Source organism: Rhinolophus ferrumequinum, chromosome 5 (genome assembly GCF_004115265.2).
Source record: "Rhinolophus ferrumequinum isolate MPI-CBG mRhiFer1 chromosome 5, mRhiFer1_v1.p, whole genome shotgun sequence".
NCBI lineage: Eukaryota > Metazoa > Chordata > Mammalia > Chiroptera > Rhinolophidae > Rhinolophus > Rhinolophus ferrumequinum.
This window is the reverse complement of record NC_046288.1, coordinates 60,980,282-61,000,609: the sequence shown is the minus strand read 5'-3', so window position 1 is coordinate 61,000,609 and position 20,328 is coordinate 60,980,282. Positions and strand designations below refer to the sequence as shown.

Sequence of the window (20,328 nt, the reverse complement as noted above, 5' to 3'; positions counted from 1 at the left end):
GAGAGACAGAAAGTAAATTCAGAGTTGTTATACAGGGTGATGGTGCCAGAACAGAAACATTAAAAGGGCACCAGGAAAGGAGACCTACCTCATCCTGAGGGTTGGGGGGTGCGGAACGTTGGAGGATGGAGATAAGAGAAGGCAACAAAAGCTTCAGCTGAGTTTTGAAAGATGAGACAGCAGGCGATGAGGGAGAAAGAGGTGTGGGGAGAGTAACAGCATGTGAGAACACACACCGAGGAGGGAGGGACGCTGCAGCGTTGACCATGACTGAACAGGAGGGGAGGGCAGAGATAAGGTTGGAAAGGTAGGCAGAGGCAGATCCTGAAGGGCTTAAGTCCTGTGTTCAGGAATTTGCACTTGAAGGTGAGGGTTTTATACAGAGGTGTGACCTTGAAGTTTTGGGCATTGGGTGAGGCTTGAGGCTTTTACAAGAACACTGACAGCAGAAGGGAGGCAGATGATGTTCAGAAGGAATACTGATTAGTACACTGCTTCAGAGAGAGGACAGGAAGCATTGACAGGGACCCGGGAAGAGAGGCTGAATTTGGGAGACTTAGAAGGTAGACGCAGAACTTGATGACTCATTGGACTTTGGGGCCAGGTGGGTGCCCTGAGGAAGGGTGAGATGTCTAGGATGACGCCACCATTTTCCTGAGGGACCAGCTGGATTTTAGTTCCGTCAGTCACAATAGGAAAAACTACCAAGTTACTTTGAGTAAGAAATCATTAAGCTATTGCTAATAACATGATTAGCAAAAGCTGTCTGTAAAATGAGGGTCCATAGAAATTCCTCAGAATTCATCCTTTGTAATAATGTCATTTTACCACCTTTTTTCCAAGGAAAGTATCGGAATGCTCATGACGTTCTTTTCAGCATGTATGCAGAACTGAAATCCCAGAAGATCAAAATTCCCTCTGAGATGGCCGCCAACCTCATGATTCTGCACAGTTATGTCTTAGTCAAGGTGAGGCCCTTTGAATGACTTGGGATATAACTTGCCAGGTGTGTTTATCACTGGTAGGGATTTCCTTTGGGCACCTTTCTATTTATTAGAGCAATTTCCTCAATCTCTGCATTATTAAGTGAAAAAAGCAAGATAAAGAATAATTATACAGTATGCTACTTTTTGTATACAAAAAAGGCAAAAAACAGGAATGAATATATATTCGTTACAGATAAAATTAGAAATATACTAAAGAAAACTAGCCAAAGTAGTTTTCTAAAGGAAACACGGTGTAGTGCCGAGGAGGCAGGCCCCAAACCCAGTCTGGGTGGAAGGGTAAGAGGGGAACAGCTTTCTCTGTGTATATCCTTTCAGTGTTTGGATTTTGAAGCATATAAATGTATCACCTGGTCAAAAAAAATTTACTGAAAACATTTTTGTTTAACCAGAGCTTGTTAGTTTATTAATTCAAACAGGGTAGATTTTATACAATTCGACCAATATTTTTAAACATTTTTTTATTGAGGTATCATTGCCATTAAATTATATTGATTTCAGGTGTACACCATAACGAGTCAATATTTGTGTACGCTGTGAAATGATCACCACACTAAGGCCAGTTACCATCCATCACCATACAAAGTTAACGTTTAGGATTTACTCTCTTGGCAACTTTCAAGTATGCTCTATAATGTCATTAACTATAGTTGCTGTGCTGTACATTACATCCTCATGACTTATTTTATAACTGGAAGTTTGTACTCTTGACTCTCTTCCCCCGTTTTGTCCACTCCCCAATCCCCCGCCCCACTGGCAACCACCATTCTGGTCTCTGCTTTTGGTTTTGTTTTGTTTCGCTTGTTCATTTGTTTTGTGTTTTAGATTCCACTTATAAGTGAAATCATATGGTACCGTATTTGTCTTTCTGTGTCTGACTTATTTCACTTAGCTTAATTCCCTGTAGGTCCATTCATGTTGTCACAGATGGCAAGCTGTCCTTTTTTATGGCTGAATAGTATTCCATTATATGTACACACCACATCTTTATCCATTTATCTATTGATGGACATGAGGTTGTTTTTATATCTTGGCTGTTGTAAATAATGTACGATGAACATGGAAGTGCATATATCTTTTCGAATTAGTGTTTTTGTTTTCTTTGAATAAATATCCAGAAGTGGAATTGCTAGATCATATGGTACTTCTATTTTTAATTTTTCGAGGGAAGCTCCATACTGTTTTCCGTAATGGCTGCATCAATTTATATTCCTACCAATAGTGCATTCTTATATCTTATCGTTTTGATAATAGCCATTCTAACAGGTGTGAGGTGATAGCTCCTTGTGGTTTTGATTTGCCTTTTCCTGATGATTAGTGATACTAAGTATCTTTTTCATGGGCCTGTTGGCCATCGGTATGTCCTCTTCAATTCCACCATTTTTTAATACTATTTAGTTTTCGTCTGAATATAAAAATACATATTCACTGAGAGAACTTAGAGAATACAGAAAGTATAATGAAAAACTAATTCATCCTGTAAGTCTATCACCCTGATATGACAGTTAACACTGTGTTGTATGTATCCTCTATACTTCTATAAATACATGAGTGTACCTTTTTATTTTTTACTATGGTAGGATATTTATGTACAATTGTCTATTCTGTTTTTTAATGAGTAATTTTAAATAAAAACAAAATAGAGCATGCAAACCTCAAATACCTGTATTTAGAGTCTACATAAATGTTACACGCATATATACACACATCCATTTAAAGATACAGGCAGACTCCAACTTACGTATTTTTCCAATTGTCGCTTATGTTAAAGTATACGTCCCCATATTAATGCTAAGTTGGTTTTCAGGCCAGTCCATAAGAGCTTACTTAACTTTGAAGGTACCCAGCATAGAGTGGTCACATAACGAATGATTTAGATCCTAATTAGCATCTATGGCTGCAGTGTCCAGTAGAAGTTTCTGCAGTGATAGAAGAGTCTTGTGTCTGTGCTACCCACGATGGCCGCCACGAGCCTGGCTATGCAGCACTTGAAGTACAGCTAGTGTAACTGATAAACTATTTTTATACAATTTTAATTTTTAAATTTAAATAGCTACGTGTGGCTGATGGGTACCATATTACACCACATAGATCTGTAACTGACTATAAAGGAAAATGTCGAATTCTAACCTGCAACCCCTAAGAGTACATTTCCCTTCAGAGCAGCAGGAGAACCCGTCTCTCGTACAGATAGGAGTAGAAAGTGGGGAAGGTTTTTCTCTGCTTCAGATAGGAGTGGTGGTGCCAGTGTCCTCGGGGCACATAATCCGCAAAATAGGAATCTTTAGAGGTAGAGGGTAGGATAAGAAAAAGTCAGTAGAAGATGAAAAGCAAAATAATAGGGATTCCTGTAAGAGACCCTCCAGGACCAGGGCTTGCAGCCATAGGGGTGGTTCCTAGGCCTCTTTCTTTCCCTCGGGCCCCAGGAGCTCACCTGTCACTTGCATCAGACCAGACGTCCTCCTCCTCTCCCACTGAAGAGCGCCCTGTGACTTTCCCCTCTGCTCTCTTATGCAAGCACCAAACATTTTCAAGATTTTCTAGGATTTTTTTTAACTGCTTGTGCTAACAAAAGGGAAACCTACAGACACTATTAAGTAAGATGCAAAAATGTCTCAGGGATCTTTGAGCCAAAGGACTGAAGAGTCATCCACATTTGAAGGGACATTGAGACTTGGCTTTGGTGGATGCTTCCTTTTCAGAGCTGGGACAGGGACTTGGGCTGGAAGGACAGCATGGGACCTTTGGGTGTGGATGGCTGAGCTGGGCAATCTGAAGCCCTGAGAGTCAGCGGAGGGTGAGGGAGGACAAGCAGCCAGGGCTTCCTTTCCTTTTAGATTCAGGTGAGATTTATTATGTTGCACTGCTCAGTAAATTATATAAAGTATGCCATCAGAGGTCAGTAAATTATACACCGTTTGCTCAGACCTGACGCTGGGGAGTCATTCTAGACCCGCCCTTCACACTCGCATCATAATCATCAGTTCTGACTCGTCTGTCCGCTTCTCTCCGTCCCTCTGCCCCACTTTTGTGGGCTACTTCCTCACCTGATGAGTGTGATGACAGCCGGGCCTTGCTGACTCTCCAGCCTCATCTCATCCTAAGTGCCCCCTGTATCCCCCCATGTGTACCTAACCTCAGGCCCCTCCAGCCAGCCTTGCCCTTCTGTCTTACCACAGGCAGTGCCCTCTTTCTTTAACAACTCATCTTCTCTTTCTGCCTGACTTACTCAGCTTTCAGGTCTCACGACAACCTGGTACAGTTGGTATTATTAGTCTCCCAATACTGGCCAGTAAGAGCTGGACTAGGGATTTGAACTCATGTGTAGTAGTCTAGGGAAAGTAAAAAGCAGAGCGTGGACTAGGGGTGAGGCCAGTGAGGCCACGGCGCCAGGCAGCAGCTGCTGGGAGGAGCAGTGAGGGAGAAATCCCAGCGGCGTCAGCCACGTCAGTCTGCAGGGATCTCATGGCGACCCTGTTCAGGGCACAGTGAAGGCGTTTTTCTTTTGGAGAAATAAAGCATGAGTTAATGTTCATCAGAGTCTCTGAGAAGAGTAAAATATGTCCTTTATTTCCTTCAGATTCATGTTAAAAATGGAGATCACATGAAAGGGGCACGTATGCTTATTCGGGTGGCCAACAACATTAGCAAATTTCCCTCACGTAAGTACTGAGAAGAGCCTGTTACCCACATTTCTGCCTTGGCACAGCATTGTGAGGTCTGAACTTCCCACCTCTGCCAGCCACTGTATTCTGCGTATATTGACTCATGAATCCCACAACCACCCCATGAAGTGGTGTATAATGGGTCCCCTGGACCACCCCAGGTTTGCTAATTCACTAGGACTCACACAGTTCAACAGACAGTAGTGCTAAAGGCTAAGACTTATTACAGCAAAAGGATACAAAGAAAAATTGGCAAAGAGAAAAGGCACATAGGCCACAGTTGAGGAAAACAGGTGCAGGCTCCCAAGAGTCCCCTCCTAGTGGAGTGGCACAGGACACACTTAACTCTGCCAGGAGTGAGTTGTGTTGGCACCACATGTAAAATGGTGTCTGCCGGGGGCGGTCATGAGACTCTTCCCAGGGTTTGTATTCGGGGCAGTCATGTAGGTACCCCCTGCTTGCTATGTAGAACTTCCAGACTCAGGTGTTCAGCATAAAGCACAGTTTGTACAATGAGTTTAGGCACAGTTATCAGTTCTGGAAATGGTGGGAACTCCGCCGAAATCCAAGTTCTCAGAGGCCAGCCAAGGACCAGCCTTTCACGCAGATCTTCCTAAGGATAAGTCTCAAGACTGCACACACTATTATTATTTCCCCTATTTTACACATAAGCAAATTGGGCAAAAGAAGTGAAGTAACACTTGCCCACGGTTAGTCACCTGATAAGCCTGACTGTGTTCTCCACCACTATTGGCCACTGTCTCTGAAAAGTCCCGTTATTCTAAAAGGCATGTCATTATAACATTCTTCTGTGAATAGGTTTTGTCACATTCTATGACAGGGGTCAATAAACTTTTTCTGTAAAGGTTCAGATGTCAAATGTTTGGGGCTTTGTCGGCCTTATGGTCTCTGTCACAACTATTGGACTCTGCCACTTTGGCTTGAACCAAATGCACATGGCTGTGTTCCAACAGATCTTATTTTTTGACACTGAAATTTGAAACTCATAATTTTTACAAAACATTTTTAACAAAATGTTCTTTTGCTTTTCACAAACTCTTCCCAATAGTTTCATAAAATATTCTTTTGATTTTTTTCAACCCTTTAAAAATGCAAAAGCCGTTCGTAGCTCTTATCAGACAATACAAAAGCAGGAGGCCAGATATGTGGCCCACAGGTCACAGTTCACCAACGCCTGTTCTCTGAATGTATTCTTTTTTGTTAACATGGAAAAAAACCCGACTTTACAATGATTGTATACCATGCTGGCTAAGGGTGAATAGGACAGGCACTGTTCTGACTGCTGGTGGGAATGGGTATTGCTATGGCCTTTCTAGAAGGCAGTTTGATGATTTGTGCTAAGAATATTTTTTAAAAGTTCATGTTCTCTGAACCAGTAATTTGATTTCTTAGCATCTGTCTTGAAGAAATAGATACATGCTGAGAGGTTAGTCCATAAAGTTATTAACCGCCCTTACCCATTCGTCAGCAGTCCTGTCAAATGCAAAAAGGTATGTCAGAGTGTGGAAGGATACACGCAAAAGGTTACCCCAAGGGAGTGCAGGTCCTGGTGTCACAAGGAAAACACGGTACAATCAGGGGAGCCATTTTGACGAGCAGGTAGCTGGACTCTGCCGCTACGCCCTTTCCTCATTAAACCGGTGTCAGTTCTTTGCCAGAAAAAGCAGGTTTAGAGAGGTGTGATCCTGTTTTCCTCCTAACAAGATGGAGTCATGCCAGTGGGCATTGTGCCTTCTGCTCCCATTTGTATTGCAGACATTGTGCCAATCCTGACATCTACCGTGATCGAGTGTCACAGAGCCGGCCTGAAGAACTCTGCTTTCAGCTTTGCAGCTATGTTGATGAGGCCCGAGTACCGCAACAAAATAGATGCTAAATACAAAAGGAAGATCGAGGCCATGGTCAGGTAGGCAGTGAACTCCTTCCACTGTTTAATCACGCTTCACAAATGTGTGTTGCAGAATGTAGCTGCTGATGTACATAAGAAATAAGAAAATGGACTGGGGGTAGCGAGCAGGATTGTGTTCAGCTACCATACGCTGAAAACGCCACATGGCCGGAACGAGTCGGGACTGATTTGACTCCTGTACAAGGCGTTGTCCAGGGCTGGGCTGCTGGGACCTGCTGCCGCTAAGGACAAATCCCCGTCTTCTAGCTTTGCCCTCCAGAGCGTAGACGTTTCCTCCTCAGGGCTGCGTAGTTCCAGTTGTCAGTCACAACTCCAGACATCACATTCTCATTCAAGGCAGGAAGAAGGGGGACATTAAAAGATGAAAAGGTCTTCACCTTTTTATTCAGGAAGGACACCATCCCCAGGAATCCATTTATGACTGACTCACTGGCCAGAGCTCTGCCATGTGGCTAGCGTTAGCTGCAAAGCATATTGGGTGAAAACCAAGCTCTTTTGGCAAGGAAGGATGGCTAGTATGCAGGCAGCAAGCAGTATGTCACAGAGGGACAAACAGTGAGTATTTCCAAACCCTGTGTGGGTCCAAAGGCACCTAAGGCATGTTCTCACTCAGGGAGCAGTGAGTGGCCCGGTTTTCCAAAGGGAAACTTAGGAAAAAGTAGCACTAGTGTTTACAGAAGGAAAAATTAATTGCAATCATGTAGTAATTTTGTACGACCACTTGTTCAAAGTAGTGATGACATTTGGGTTACCTGCGAGACCCATGATGACCAGGGGACACGGGTGTACCTGAATGTTGCCCCAGATGTCTGCCAGCGGAGAAGGCTGACCAGTAATGGCACATGGAAGCAACACCACTTTATTATGAGCTGGGCTTGGGACTAACCCTCATGGCAGAGCTCTAAGCTGGAGAGAGCTACATGGAGCACTCCCTTTTTAAAAAGCTGATAAACCTACTAAGTACCTTCAGACTAAATCAGTCTGAACCAGCAGACTAAACCAGCATACCTGCCAGCACAGAGTGAGGTGGGGAGAAAATGCTAGGGCACCTTTACCCCGATGGCTTAGTGCCACGCTGCCCTCGGTGCCAGCTGGGAAGTGATGCTAGTCCTTCTCCCGCCACACAAGTGCTCTATAGCTGAGAGGTCTAAGAGTGTCTGCGAGCCACATAACTATGTACATTTAATTAAAATGGAATAAAATTTAAAATTTAGTTCCTCACACTACCCATATTTCAAGTGCTCAAAAGTTTCATGTGGCTCATGGCTACCATGGACAGCACAGAATGAGAACATTGTATTGTCACCAAGTTCTCTGGAAAGGGCTGGATAGCCTTTACCACTTCAGTACACAGAGGGGAGAGGCAGAAGAGAAACAGCAAGCTCACCACTCCAGTGACACAGGGGGAGAGGGGATAGCAAGACCCACCCGTTTTCTGCCACGTAACGTGTCCTGAACTTCAGCTCCCAGACGTGGCCCATGTGATGCTACAATCTGACCAGTCCCGGTCCCTGAGGGAGTGTGGGCTGACGGTGAGCCTATAAGCATTTCTAGTCTCAGTCTATGAAGTAGGTGTTTCACGTTCCTAGTTTTCCAGATATGCCTTTCTTCTGCAATTCCATGTTACACAGAAAATCAAGTGTTGTTTTTACGTGATTCTTCCTCACAGGAGACCTGATACATCTGAGACAGAAGAGGCCACAACCCCATGTCCATTCTGTGACTTTCTTCTTCCGGAATATGAACTCCTCTGTCCTGGATGTAAAAATAACATCCCATATTGCATTGCAACAGTGAGCTTCTTTATAATAATTGCCCTTTTTTAGCCTATTTATAACCCATACGAATATATGATGTGTCAACATTTTTTTTCACTTCTGAAATCGTTCAAATTTTCTCCAGTTTTTAGCCTGTAATTTTATGGTCAACAAAGTTGAACGTTATATTCGGAGCATGTAATAGTCTAAGTGAGTATCTAGAAGACACAGCAGGACAGTATAGCACACACACTTGGGGATCAGACAGTCCCAGGGTTAAATCCCTTTCTCTTACTGGTGTATAACCTGGTGCAGTTTGCTTTACCTTGCAATTTAGATCATGATTTCACAAAATTGAAGACTATTCTCTTATATATGAATCTGACATAAAAATCTGGCTTCGGTCCTTTTGATGCCATCTTTTTCTAGTCAATTACCCACCCATGCGAACTATCAATAATTTCATAATTTAGAGGGCTGGCTTTTAACTGTAACCCAATTATTGTAATTGACTAATGGTGGGAGTTTTAAAAATAAAGATGAATTTTACTCTTAATGTACTGTTTCTAGGGTCGACATATGTTGAAGGATGACTGGACTGTGTGTCCACATTGCGACTTCCCTGCTCTGTACTCAGAATTTGAGATGTAAGTGCATTGTTTCACTTACACAGTTCACACAGATACATCCAAAAATAGGCCTTTCATTCAGCCTCTCTTATCCTGAAATCTCCTTATTTGTTCACGTTCCTAAAGATCTCTATAAAGATTCAGATTGTCTTAGAAGAACCTTCTATGACCTTTGAAAACATCATCCTTACAGGGGACCTTGCATGAGACTGAATATTCCCAATTGTTAAATTGCATGATGAACATGTACTATGCGGTATAGACAGGAATAGTTGTTTTCCACATTAAAATCACTCAAAGGAAAAGAAATTACAGACTTAATTTACTCTGCCTTTCCCTCCCCAAACAGCATGTTAAACACTGCAAGCACATGTCCTATGTGTTCAGAAAAATTAAACTCTGCTCAACTGAAAAAAGTCTCAGACTGTACCCAGTACCTGCGCACAGAGGTGGAGCAGTGAGTGGAATGTGCAGGTAAGTGCCAGACCATTCGCTCACCTTTCGAGGGCGCAGAGCACACACAGCTTTACAGTTTATATTCATATTGGGCTCCTTTTTGTGCGTCATGTCACTCGTCAGATTTGAACAATCTAACAACAAAACCTTTGATTTTTTTTTTTGTTTGTTTTTTAATGCTAAAATGCAGGTTGTGCAATCTCCGTATTGACAAAAATTATTTGGCCAAGTAGCAATATGGATTCTGAGTAGACTGTATTTTGTCATTAAAAGTTTGGTAGAATTCACCAGTGAAGCCATCTGGTCCTGGACTTTTGTTTGGCAGATTTTTGATTACTGATTCAATTGCCTTACTCATAAATGGTCTATTCAGATTTTCTATTTCTTCATCATTCAGTCTTGGTAGGTTGTAGGTTTCTAGGAACTAATCCATTTCTCCTAGGTGTCCAAATGTCGGTATGTAACTGTTCATAGTAGTCTCTTATGATCCTTTGTATTCCTGTGGTATCGGGTGTAATGTCTCTTCTTTCACTTTTGATTTTGAGTTCTTTTTTCTTGGTGAGTCTAGCTAAAAGTTTGTCTTATTTTATTTAGAAAAAAGCAGCTCTTGGTTTCATTTATTTTTAGTCTCTCTCTGATTTCTGCTCTGATCTTTATTTCCTTCCAACTTTGGGCTTAGCTTTTTCTCCTTTTTCTAGTACCTTGAAGTATAAAGTTAGGTTGAGATCTTGTTTCTTAATGTAGGCATTTATCACTATGATTTTTTCCTTAGAACTACTTGCTGTATACCGTAAGTTTTGGTATGTTGTATTTCCATTTCCATTTGTCTCAAGGTATTTATTTCTCTTTGGATTTCTTCTTTGACCCATTGGTTAGTTCACTGGCATGCTGTTGAGTCATACTGGTGATTTTCCAATTTTCTTCTTGTAACTGATTTCTAGTTTCATAGCATTGTGGTCAGGAAAGACGCTTGATGTGATTTCAGTCTTCTCAAACTTAGTAAGACTTGTTTTGTGGTCTAACCTATGATCTATCCTGGAGAATGGTCCACGTGTGACTAAGGAGTATTCTCCTTTTGAAGGGACTGTTCTCTAAATGTGTGTCCACTTAGTCTAACTTGTCACTTAAGTCCAGTTTCCTTATTTTCTGTCTGGATGGTCTATCCATTGCTGAAAGTGGGGTACTGAAGCCCCTACTATTGCTGTTTCTCCTTTTGGGTCTGTTAATATTTGCTTTATACATTAGGGGCTCCTTTGTTTGGTGCATAAATATTTACAAATGTTATATCCTCTTATGGATTGACCCCTTTATCACATAATGACCTGTTTTGTCTCCTATGATGGTCTTTATTTTAAAGTATTTTGTCTAAGTTTAGCTACTCCAGCTTTCTTTTGATTTCTATTACCATGGAATATCTTTTTCCATTCCTTCACTTTCAGTCTGTGTGTGTCCTTAAAGCTGAATGATTCTCTTATAGGCAACATATAGTTGGATACTCTTATCCATTCAGCCACTGTCTTTTGATCATTTAGTCCATTTAAAGTAATTAATGATAGGTATGGACTTAACTGCTAGTTTGTTGTTTTCTGGCTGTTTTGTAATTCCTTTCTTCTCTTGTTCTTTTCCTTTGTGATTTGATGATTTTCTCTAGTGGGTATCCTTAGATTCCTTTCTCTTTATCTTTTGTGTCATCTACTATAGGTTTTTGCTTTGTGGATACCATGGGGCTTATATGAAACATAAAAGTCCATTTAAGTTAGTAAGAAGTTCAAATGCATTCTACATTTTTAGTCTCCCTTCCAACACACGCATTCTATTTTTTTTGGTTGTCAAAAAGTTACATCTGTTTATCTTGTGCTGTATCCATTAACAAACTATTGTTAGTTATTTTTTACTATTTTTGTCTTTTAAGCTTCATACTAGATTTATAAGTGATCAACCCACTACCATCACATTAGGCTATTCTGAATTTATATATTTACCTCTACCATTGAGATTTACATTCTGTTTTTCTGTTATTAATAGTGCCCTATCATTTCAGCTTAAAGAAGTCCTCTTAATATATGTTGTAAGGCTGGTCTGGTGGTTATGAACTCCCTTCACCTTTTCCTTGTGTGGAAGACTCTTCCCCCTTCATTTCTGAAGAACAGCTTTGCCAAGTATTCTTGGTTGGCATTTTCTTTTTCTTTCAGCACTTTGAATTTATTGTGCCACTTTTTTGGCTTGAAAAGTTTCTCTGAAAAATCTGCTAAGTCTTATATGCTTATGTGGAATCCCTTGTATTTAACAAATTATTTTTCTTTTGCTTCTTTTAAGACCTCTCGTCTTTGACTTCTGGCAATTCACTTATAATGTGTCTTTGGTGTGGGTCTCTTTCAGCTCATCTTATTTGGAACTCCTGGCTTCCTGGATCTGGATGTCTTGTTTCCTTCCCCAAGTTAGGGAAGTTTTAAGCCATTATTTCTTCAGTTTCCTTCTCCAGGTTGGAGAAGCTTTCAGCTATTTTTTTTTCCAATAAGATTTGTGCCTGTCTTTCTTCTCCTTTGGGACCCCTATAATGCAAAAATTGGTCTGCTTGATGTTATTCCCATACATCCATTAAGCTATAATCATTCTTTTTTCCCCTGCTCTGATTGGATAAGTACCACTGCCCTGTCTTTGCTGATGCTTTCTTCTGTGTTATTTAGTCTGCTACTGAACCCCTCTACTATATTTTTCAGTTATATTCTTCAGCTCTGTCATTTGTTTGGTACTTTCTTATATTTTGTCTCTGTTGAAATTCCCACTTTACTCATGCATTGTTCTGACCTTGGCAAGCATCTTTATGGACAATTAATTTGAACTCTTTATCAAGTAAATTACTTATCTCCATTTCCTTAAGCTATTTTTCTGAGGTTTTATCTTGTTCTTTCATTTGAAACACTGTTTCATTTTAATTGATTGTGTTGGTGTCTATGCATTAGATAAAACAGCTTCTCCCAGTACTGGAGTGGTCTCTTATAGGGAATGAACCTTATTCAGCCCTGCCCTAGCTCTTGGTTCTCACATCTTTGTGATTTTCTAAGTAGCTTTCTTTGTTCTTGTGGCTCCCCGTGGCTGAGGGTATGCTAAGACCTGTTAGTATCCCAAATAGGAGGATCTCAGCACCTAAATGCAGGCTGATTGAAAGCTGGACCCTCAGGCCACAGCTATTAAGATAAGCAAACAGGCCTCCTTGAAAGACTAGGCTTCTGTCTGCTGCCTGTGTGTTGAGCACCGGGGGAGGGCAGGTTTTGAACACTTTCTCTGTCACAGTTCAGGGGGACCTGTGAAAATAAGCCCTGAATTTAAAAGGTGTCTCCATGGAAAACGGCAGCAAAAACCAGAGCACCAGAGTTGTACATAAAGCTCCTTTCTGGGAGATACCAGAGACATTGGTGGAGGCAGAGGGCGAGTATGAAGATGGTACCTGTTAGCCTTTGCAATCTGGAAGAGTAGTGCAGTTGGCTCCTAGATGTTAAATTGCAAACCTGTTTCTTAGGCTGTCACTTTTAAAGTAAGCAAATAGGCTTCTTTCCCAGAAAGACTGCATGCATTTCAGCTTGCTGCCTGTGCTGGGCCCTGGGCTATTAGCCAAGGTGGGTCCGTGTAATCCCATTAAGAACTGTTTCTTTGTTGGAGGTCTTGTGGATACAAGGCCTGATGGCTTTCAAAGCTAGATGTTTTCAGGCCCATCTCTCCAGTAGAAGTCTTAAAATTCCGGGTGCTAGATGTGGGGTCCAAACCCTTTGTTTCTCAGGGAGAAGCTGGGAGTTATGTGTCATAGTTGCCAGGGGTGGGCTTTAGGTAGATTGTCTCAGCTTCTCCTACCCATTTCAATATGGGTTTTTTCTCATTTACCTGATACGTAGGTGTTACTTGGCTAGATCCTGGATTTCTTTCAGAAGTAATTGTTCCATATGTAGTTATAGATTGGCTCTGTGTGGGAGATGGTATTTCAGGAGCCTCCTACATTGTCATCTTGAACCAGAATCTATCTACTTTCACAATTTCTCTGGGTCAGTAGTATAAGCGTGATTTAGTGGTCTTCGGTTCAGGGTCTCATAAGGCTGCAATTGGAGCTGCAATTTCATCTAAGGCTCAAAGTCTTCATTCAGCCTGTTTGTTGGTGGAATTCTTGATACATGGTGCTCCATACATCATGGACTGTGCTTCTTCAAGTCCAGCATAAACGAGTTTCTTCCAAGCCTCTGATGTTCAAGGATTTACATGGAGCTTATATGCAGATTTTGGGACAATCCCCTTTCCAGGATATTCTCCTTCACATTTCAGTAGTTGTGGCAGCCCCACACTCTATTCTGGGACTCTTCAAGCTAGTCAGACTATGATTTCACTGTTTAAATTTTAGCCATTCTGTGACTCATGGATTTGCCTTTAGGTTAAAAGCCATATAAAGATTTTACCCAGTAGAGTTCTACTCTTTCAAGAGTTGACACCTTTCCAATTTCTACTTGCTTTTTGGTTGTTCTAGTTAGTTATAAATTGAGGACAGAATATATTACCTGTGGGAGGATTAATTTTCAATTCTGCTACTTCCAAAAGTAGAACTTTGTGTTTTAAATAATTCTACATAGGCCCTCTGGAATCTACCCCTGCATTAAAGTAGAGCCTTAGACCATGGTATCATATATCATAGCTGCTTGCAGATATGCCTCAGGGAGTTGTTATACACCTTTTGCAAAACTCCTATAAGTATCTTGCATACAATGAACATCAGTTGGAGCTACTGTTCACTGACTCTTTTAGACAAGGAACCTTAACAACCGTTTAGTTTGTTTTTTTCTCCACAGATTGTCGAGCACTCACCTTGCGTTTTCTTCTTCTTCCCAGTGAGATGCTACTATCCACCTCACTTTATGGTGGAGGTCCAACAGCTTGGCCACATAGTTTTAGTCAGTCGCAAGGCCAAAACTGAAACCCAATGTGATTACAGACTGAAGGTTTCTAACTTGAATGTAATGCTCCAACTCCACACTCCAGAAATAAGCAAAAAATTCTTTGTATACTTGGCTTTATTACTAAATGCCAGTTGTTACTTGAAAACTGTCTTTAAAGGCATGTGGGTTTTTGTTTTTCCCCTTTAATCCTTTCTAGATATAATGTTCCTGAGAATATAGCATCTTTTCCATAGGAGGGTATTTCTACCCCTGGTGGATTTAGAGATGATCCTTCCTGGATACAGAAGAAAACACAAAGGTGACCTTTCCAGCTCCCCACTTTCAACTTCTGTAGAAGTGACGAAATGGTAACCATTGCTGTTTATTACGCTTTGTATATTTCCTCTTCACAGTCTTATGTATTATATGCTTTGCACTGTTAATAGTAACCTATGACATATTTTGAAATACCTCCTTTAAAATAAAATTGTTAACCAGATATTTGTAATGTTTTTCTGGAAATAGGAAGGTAGCTATGAAGCACATTGTGAAGTTTGGGCAGCACAGATGTTAACAGTGTTGAAAGTATAAGAAGTTTACATACATCAAGGCTAAACAGCAGTATCAGTCCTACAATAAACACACCAAAAATCACTACAATCCAATATGTGAAAGAATGACACTATAAGTTTACAGTTATTATATAGTCCTGAGTCATTACACTGCATACTATGGAACTCCTGTCACAAAATTGAATCATGTGACTTGCCCTGATGGTACACATTATTCAGACTCTTTCCCAAGTGGTTGGAGTGTTCCTTCCCGGTATCACACATACCACGTGCATCTCATACGCAACACACTTTTCCCACATTATACGCTTCCTTGCCATCCAAGGCGAATGTCACCAAAGTCTGAGCAGCTAGCAGAAATGAGTAGTGTCGCCTAACTTGGAACGTGTCAGATATGATTTTACAGCATGGCCACCAGCATCCTGAGCACTACAGAGGTACCTACAAGCCTAGGGTAGACTCCAAAATGCTAATAATGTGTGTCCACGTGCACGATGCCTCGGCCTTACAAAGAGATACAAGGCATTATCATTAAACCCACCCACAGGCCCCTTGTTGTTCACTGCAGGCATGTTTTAAGGCTATAGGAAGAAGCCACAGGCACTTGTGATCTGTGAGGGTAGTTATAGCCTTAGCCATTCACTCCTGTGCATAACTGTACCGAACTTATTTATACTTCTTGTTAATGAACTGCTAAAACTTAACAAGATGAAGGATAACGTAAAATAGCTTGTTGTACATTACAAAATGGCCAAGATTCAGATCTCAAAAAAAAAGCAAGCATGCAGTTTTATGCTACAAAATACGTAGTGGCTCCAATAAAGATTCAATCCTAATACAGACCCTTTAGAGTCACATCCAAACTGCTGTGGAACCACAAAGTCCTACCCAACATTAACTTCAGCCACATACCTCATGGTCATGAGGTCTTCAAAGAAGACTCATGTAGACCCAAGTTGTCATCCTCATGTTAAAGAGCACATTTACAATCTCTAATTCTAAAAGAAACGTTATTTACCTCATACACACATTATGCCAATCATGTTGTGTAGAGCATTTAGAATTAAAATCATGATGAACAAGTAAAGGACACTAATCAATTGTTCTGGCTGCAAGGATAGTATAGTCCCTTTCCTGGGGAGTAGAAAGCGAGTAGGCAGACGTGACTTGCACATCCAAAAGCAACAGGAATGAAAATGCACCAGAAACTCACGCTCACCCCACTGGTTAGGTGAGGCAGTCTTTCAATTAAGGAAATTTTCACTCAAGCAGAAGTTCAAGCTGGGCTTTAACGAAGAGAGGGACCTGGCTCAACAGGCAAAAGCTGAGGGCAATGCTTTGTTCCCACAGTGAACATGAAAGACATTTTCACATGACACATACACTTTAAATGCTTAAAAACTTTATGTCTCACCTCCGAAACAAGACTCAGTTCCTTAGAGGTAAGGAATAGTATCTGGTTTTACATTCCTTTTAACACAAACCTTGGAGCATTTACTGACAAGATTAAAAAACACCTAGACACATAAAGTCCAGGCTAGTTCCACAGCCTCAGGGCTACTACAAGTGCAGTTACAATCTAACGTCCCAATAGAGTTTGTGGAATCTGTCATAGGACCGAACCGGATCTCCCGGGGACAAAGTAAACAAAAGCCAGTGTTCATTTTGTCCCAAACCAGAGTGAGGCTAAAGCCTGACCTAGCCTAGGCCCTACTGGTCTGAGACTCTGGAAGGATAAGAATGTCTGGAAATCCTTTTCACACCCTGTGGTAATAACGAAGAGGCCTCACCATGAACTTCTATCACGGCAAAGAAGTGGTCGGCACTCACAACTGTAATGAAATTGGAAATTAAAGTTGACTCTTCAAATGCCACAGTGATGTTTCGTACAACTGGTTAGTAAGTAAAATTAATGTTTTTTATCCAATCTTTCGCAAATTAATAAGGAAAGTAACATACCAACATAATATTTTACTGTACAAGATGAGTCTTAAGAAGAATTTGTACATATATATGTAGAACATTTTTATTCCTAATTTATATTTTGCAAGATATTTGACAATGTACAAAGAATACCCAGTTCTAGGTGGTGACTGTTTTGTATATGATTTATTTACAAAATTTCACCACATAATAGTAACTACCTTTAAAAAAAACTCAGTTATTGGTCCTATAAAGGCCATTAGGATAAACTGTTAAGCTTACAAAAGTTGCCTTAATACTACCGTTCTCAGGCATATTATTGTTAAATAAAATTTGATTCCAAAGCCCACATGTAGTTAGTTTCTAGGTAAGATTATACAGTCATTTTGAAGCACCATCTGATTAGACTGACGGGGGACAGTGGAGGACTCAAGCAGTCCTATCAACCTCTATAAGAGGTGTACATTAGCCTACTGGTTACATCCTTCTAGCTGTACCACCATTTATTTATAATGGGACCACTCGGTCGCCCCATTAGGCTAAAATATGGTTCCTTTGGAAAAAACAAAGCATTCTCAAGACCAGCTAGATTGGTCAGCAGGGTGAGTAGAAAGTGACTGTCAGTACGAAAAATGATTTCATTTCTTTGAACTTTTTCCTTTTCCTTTTCTGGACTCCTTATCTTTTTCGGATTTTGAAGGCTTTGAAGATTTTGTCTTTTTCTGTTGGGAGGGAAAGATGCACAATATAGTTAATAACTGTGTTTGAGTAAACGAAATAAGTTCCTCTCCACAACAAATCAAATCTTTACCTACAACTTAATAAAGAGGAAAGGTTGCAAGCACTAGATCTTGAACTACTGCTACCCCGCAATGAGTTTACTTTCAAGAAGCAACTGGGCTAGTTGTAGCCTTTAAAAGATAACAGTAAAAACTGAAAAAAGATATTTAAATCTAGAACTAAGATACATTTCGTATCAATGGAATTTCTTGGATTTTCAACATAAGTATATTTAGGACAGACAAAATAAGTAAAAGATAATTTACAAATAATGTTTCATGAAAATTTTCCTGTTTTTTTCAGTTTTAGAGTCTAAACTCGTTCAGTTTGAGAAGGAGAGGGAAGGGGACAACCTCTTCTTATATCTACACAGGACTAGATACAAAGAGCTACACTGGTGAAGGCCACTGTTCCTACCCGTGCATATACAAAACAGAAATGAGGTGGGGCAAGAATGACACCCTCACAATAGAGGAGGGTACAGACTACATTCCTTGCCTCAGCCAATGGCAAACAGTGGGCTGATACCATAGATGATTTTAATCTGTCCTAGCAAAAGACAGGATGTTTTGCTTTGAGATACTTCTACGGGAAATTCAATGGCTATAGCAAAACACAAATTAACAGAAAGGAGAAATGGTTTCACTGAAAATGCTTTTCTTGATTATGCTGTGAAAATGTGTCTATGGGTAAAGCATAAACCAATGTGCAAATTAAAAGAATTGCAGAGCATATAATGGCTGATTTTCTTGTGATTTGGCTCTTCTATTATAAGAAGCTGTTTATAAAAATGAAATCTAAACCTTCTCCACCCTCAACTTTGATGAACAAAAAAAAATATTTTCACAGCTTACTCTTCTTGCTAAACAGGCCCTAAATAATTTCTGAAGGCAAGTTATACACAAGAAAAGATAAATTTGGAGGGAGTATCACAGCTTCTCCTCTCTGTAGCTTAAAATACTACCTTGATCATAGCATCAGTTTCCATAGCGTCTTGATCTTTCTCATCAGATTGAGAGTCATCTTCATTTAACTCTTCGTTATATTCAGAATTCAGTGATGGGCCTGTGCTGTATCTGGATGTCTTTACTGCCTGAAGTGAATATGGAGTAAGGTGGACTTCCTTATTGTAAGCTCTTGTAAAGGCTGCTTTCACCTAAAGGAAATACAGGTTTTAAAAAAAGTAAGTGCCAAATAATCCTTTTGAACACTGTATGCCTAAAGGTTTTGAAAGACTCCTGTTTGCAAAATATTTATGCATATAAATGTGTGTGTATAAATATATACATATATTTATATATGAGGTGTGGTCAAACAATATGGTGAATGTTTAAATAAAAGAGTTTATTACAGTAAAAGACACATTGCCATTAATCCTCCTCAAAATACTCTGCCTCTCTTCGAACACACTTATCCCACCATTCTTGCCACTTCCTAAAGCAGTTCTGGAAGTCCTCTTTCTTGAGTGTCTTTAGTTGTGCTGTCGTGGCTGCCTTGATGTCTTGAATCATTTTGACACTGGGAAGAGCCAGAAGTCACAAGGTGCTAGATCCAGTGAATAAGATGGATAAGGACACACTGTAATGTTTTTATTTGACAGAAATTGCCGTATACCAGAAGCGATGTATGACACGGAGCGTTGTCATGATGGAGGATGATTTACAGCACACTTTAAAACACACCTTCTCTCAACCATAGCTCACACCCCCACTGACTGCACTGAACAAGTTGAAACTTGTCACACACTGTTTACTAAGGTTTGATGCACCATTTCCCGTATTGAAGATCCCTGCCTTTCTGTTGGATGGCACTCGGCAGTAGCATTCACCGTATTTTGTGATCCCAGAGGAAAGGCTCTATGTCACACATAACTTCTGGTATATGACAATTTCTGTCAAAAACATTACTGTGTGTCTTTATCCATCCTATTCACCAGATCTGGCACCGTGCAACTTCTGGCTCTTCCCCAAAGTCAAAATGACCATGAAAGGTAAATGTTCTGAATCAACTCAGGACATCGATGCAGCCACAACAGCGCAACTAAAGATACTCACAAAAGAGGACTTCCAGAACTGCTTCAGAAAGTGGCAAGAACAATGGGAGTAGTGAGTTTAAAGTGAGGAGGAGTATTTTGAGGGGGATAAATGGCAATGTGTCTTTTACTGTAGTAATAATGTTTTTAAAATTTAAACATTCACTATTTTTTTTATTACACCTGTGTGTGTGTGTGTTGTTTTTTTCCTATGGAAAAGTTCCATATTTTTCATGATTTTCATAATAGAGCACAGGACTCAAAAGGAATCAGTATTTGGAAACTTCAGGCAGACAAAAAAGTAACTTTAGAGGTCATGATTTTTAACTATTCAGTGCTCTCCTCAGTTGTACAAAGTGATAAGCAAGGTTAGTCAGTGATTCGATAAATCAAGAAAGGCTCACAATAAGGTACAAGTTAAAGCTGGCTTTTACTTACCACAAAATCCATAAATTACCTTTACAATAATAATAAGTAGTTACTTCAATATACTAAGAAATTTGAAAAGCCTTAGCATCGAACTTCTAATAATTGCAGAATTAATCCATGAATTCTAACTGTGGATGTCTCTTGTGAGAATTTACCCATAACTATTGAGTCAGATCAAAATTCTAGAGAAGGCAAACCACAGAGAATGTGTCTTGTAAAATGGCACCAAATAAAT

General features: G+C 40.3%; 2 protein-coding genes across 7 annotated transcripts in view; one reads left to right on the top strand and one right to left on the bottom strand.

Annotated features, from left to right (window-relative positions):
* Positions 1-14,856, top strand: part of WDR19 (WD repeat domain 19) — a 66,806-nt gene extending 51,950 nt beyond the window's left edge. For 3 of the 4 annotated variants that reach the window (XM_033105734.1, XM_033105735.1, XM_033105737.1), the window contains 7 exons: positions 844-968; positions 4,585-4,666; positions 6,446-6,596; positions 8,269-8,392; positions 8,927-9,003; positions 9,335-9,459; positions 14,575-14,817. In XM_033105734.1, coding sequence (XP_032961625.1) covers positions 844-968; positions 4,585-4,666; positions 6,446-6,596; positions 8,269-8,392; positions 8,927-9,003; positions 9,335-9,446 — 671 coding nt within the window. In that variant the 3' untranslated portion in view covers positions 9,447-9,459; positions 14,575-14,817. Of the gene's footprint in view, positions 1-843; positions 969-4,584; positions 4,667-6,445; positions 6,597-8,268; positions 8,393-8,926; positions 9,004-9,334; positions 9,460-14,574 lie in introns of all 4 variants that reach the window. The other variant, XM_033105733.1, reaches the window with a different exon arrangement.
* Positions 14,857-15,005: 149 nt separating this feature from the next.
* The window catches only part of RFC1 (replication factor C subunit 1), a 65,057-nt gene continuing 59,734 nt past the window's right edge, over positions 15,006-20,328 (bottom strand). For 2 of the 3 annotated variants that reach the window (XM_033105738.1, XM_033105739.1), the window contains exons 24-25: positions 18,597-18,788; positions 16,248-17,574 (exon numbers count right to left, since the gene is read on the bottom strand). In XM_033105738.1, the coding sequence (XP_032961629.1) occupies positions 17,491-17,574; positions 18,597-18,788 (276 nt within the window). In that variant the 3' untranslated portion in view covers positions 16,248-17,490. Of the gene's footprint in view, positions 17,575-18,596; positions 18,789-20,328 lie in introns of all 3 variants that reach the window. The other variant, XM_033105740.1, reaches the window with a different exon arrangement.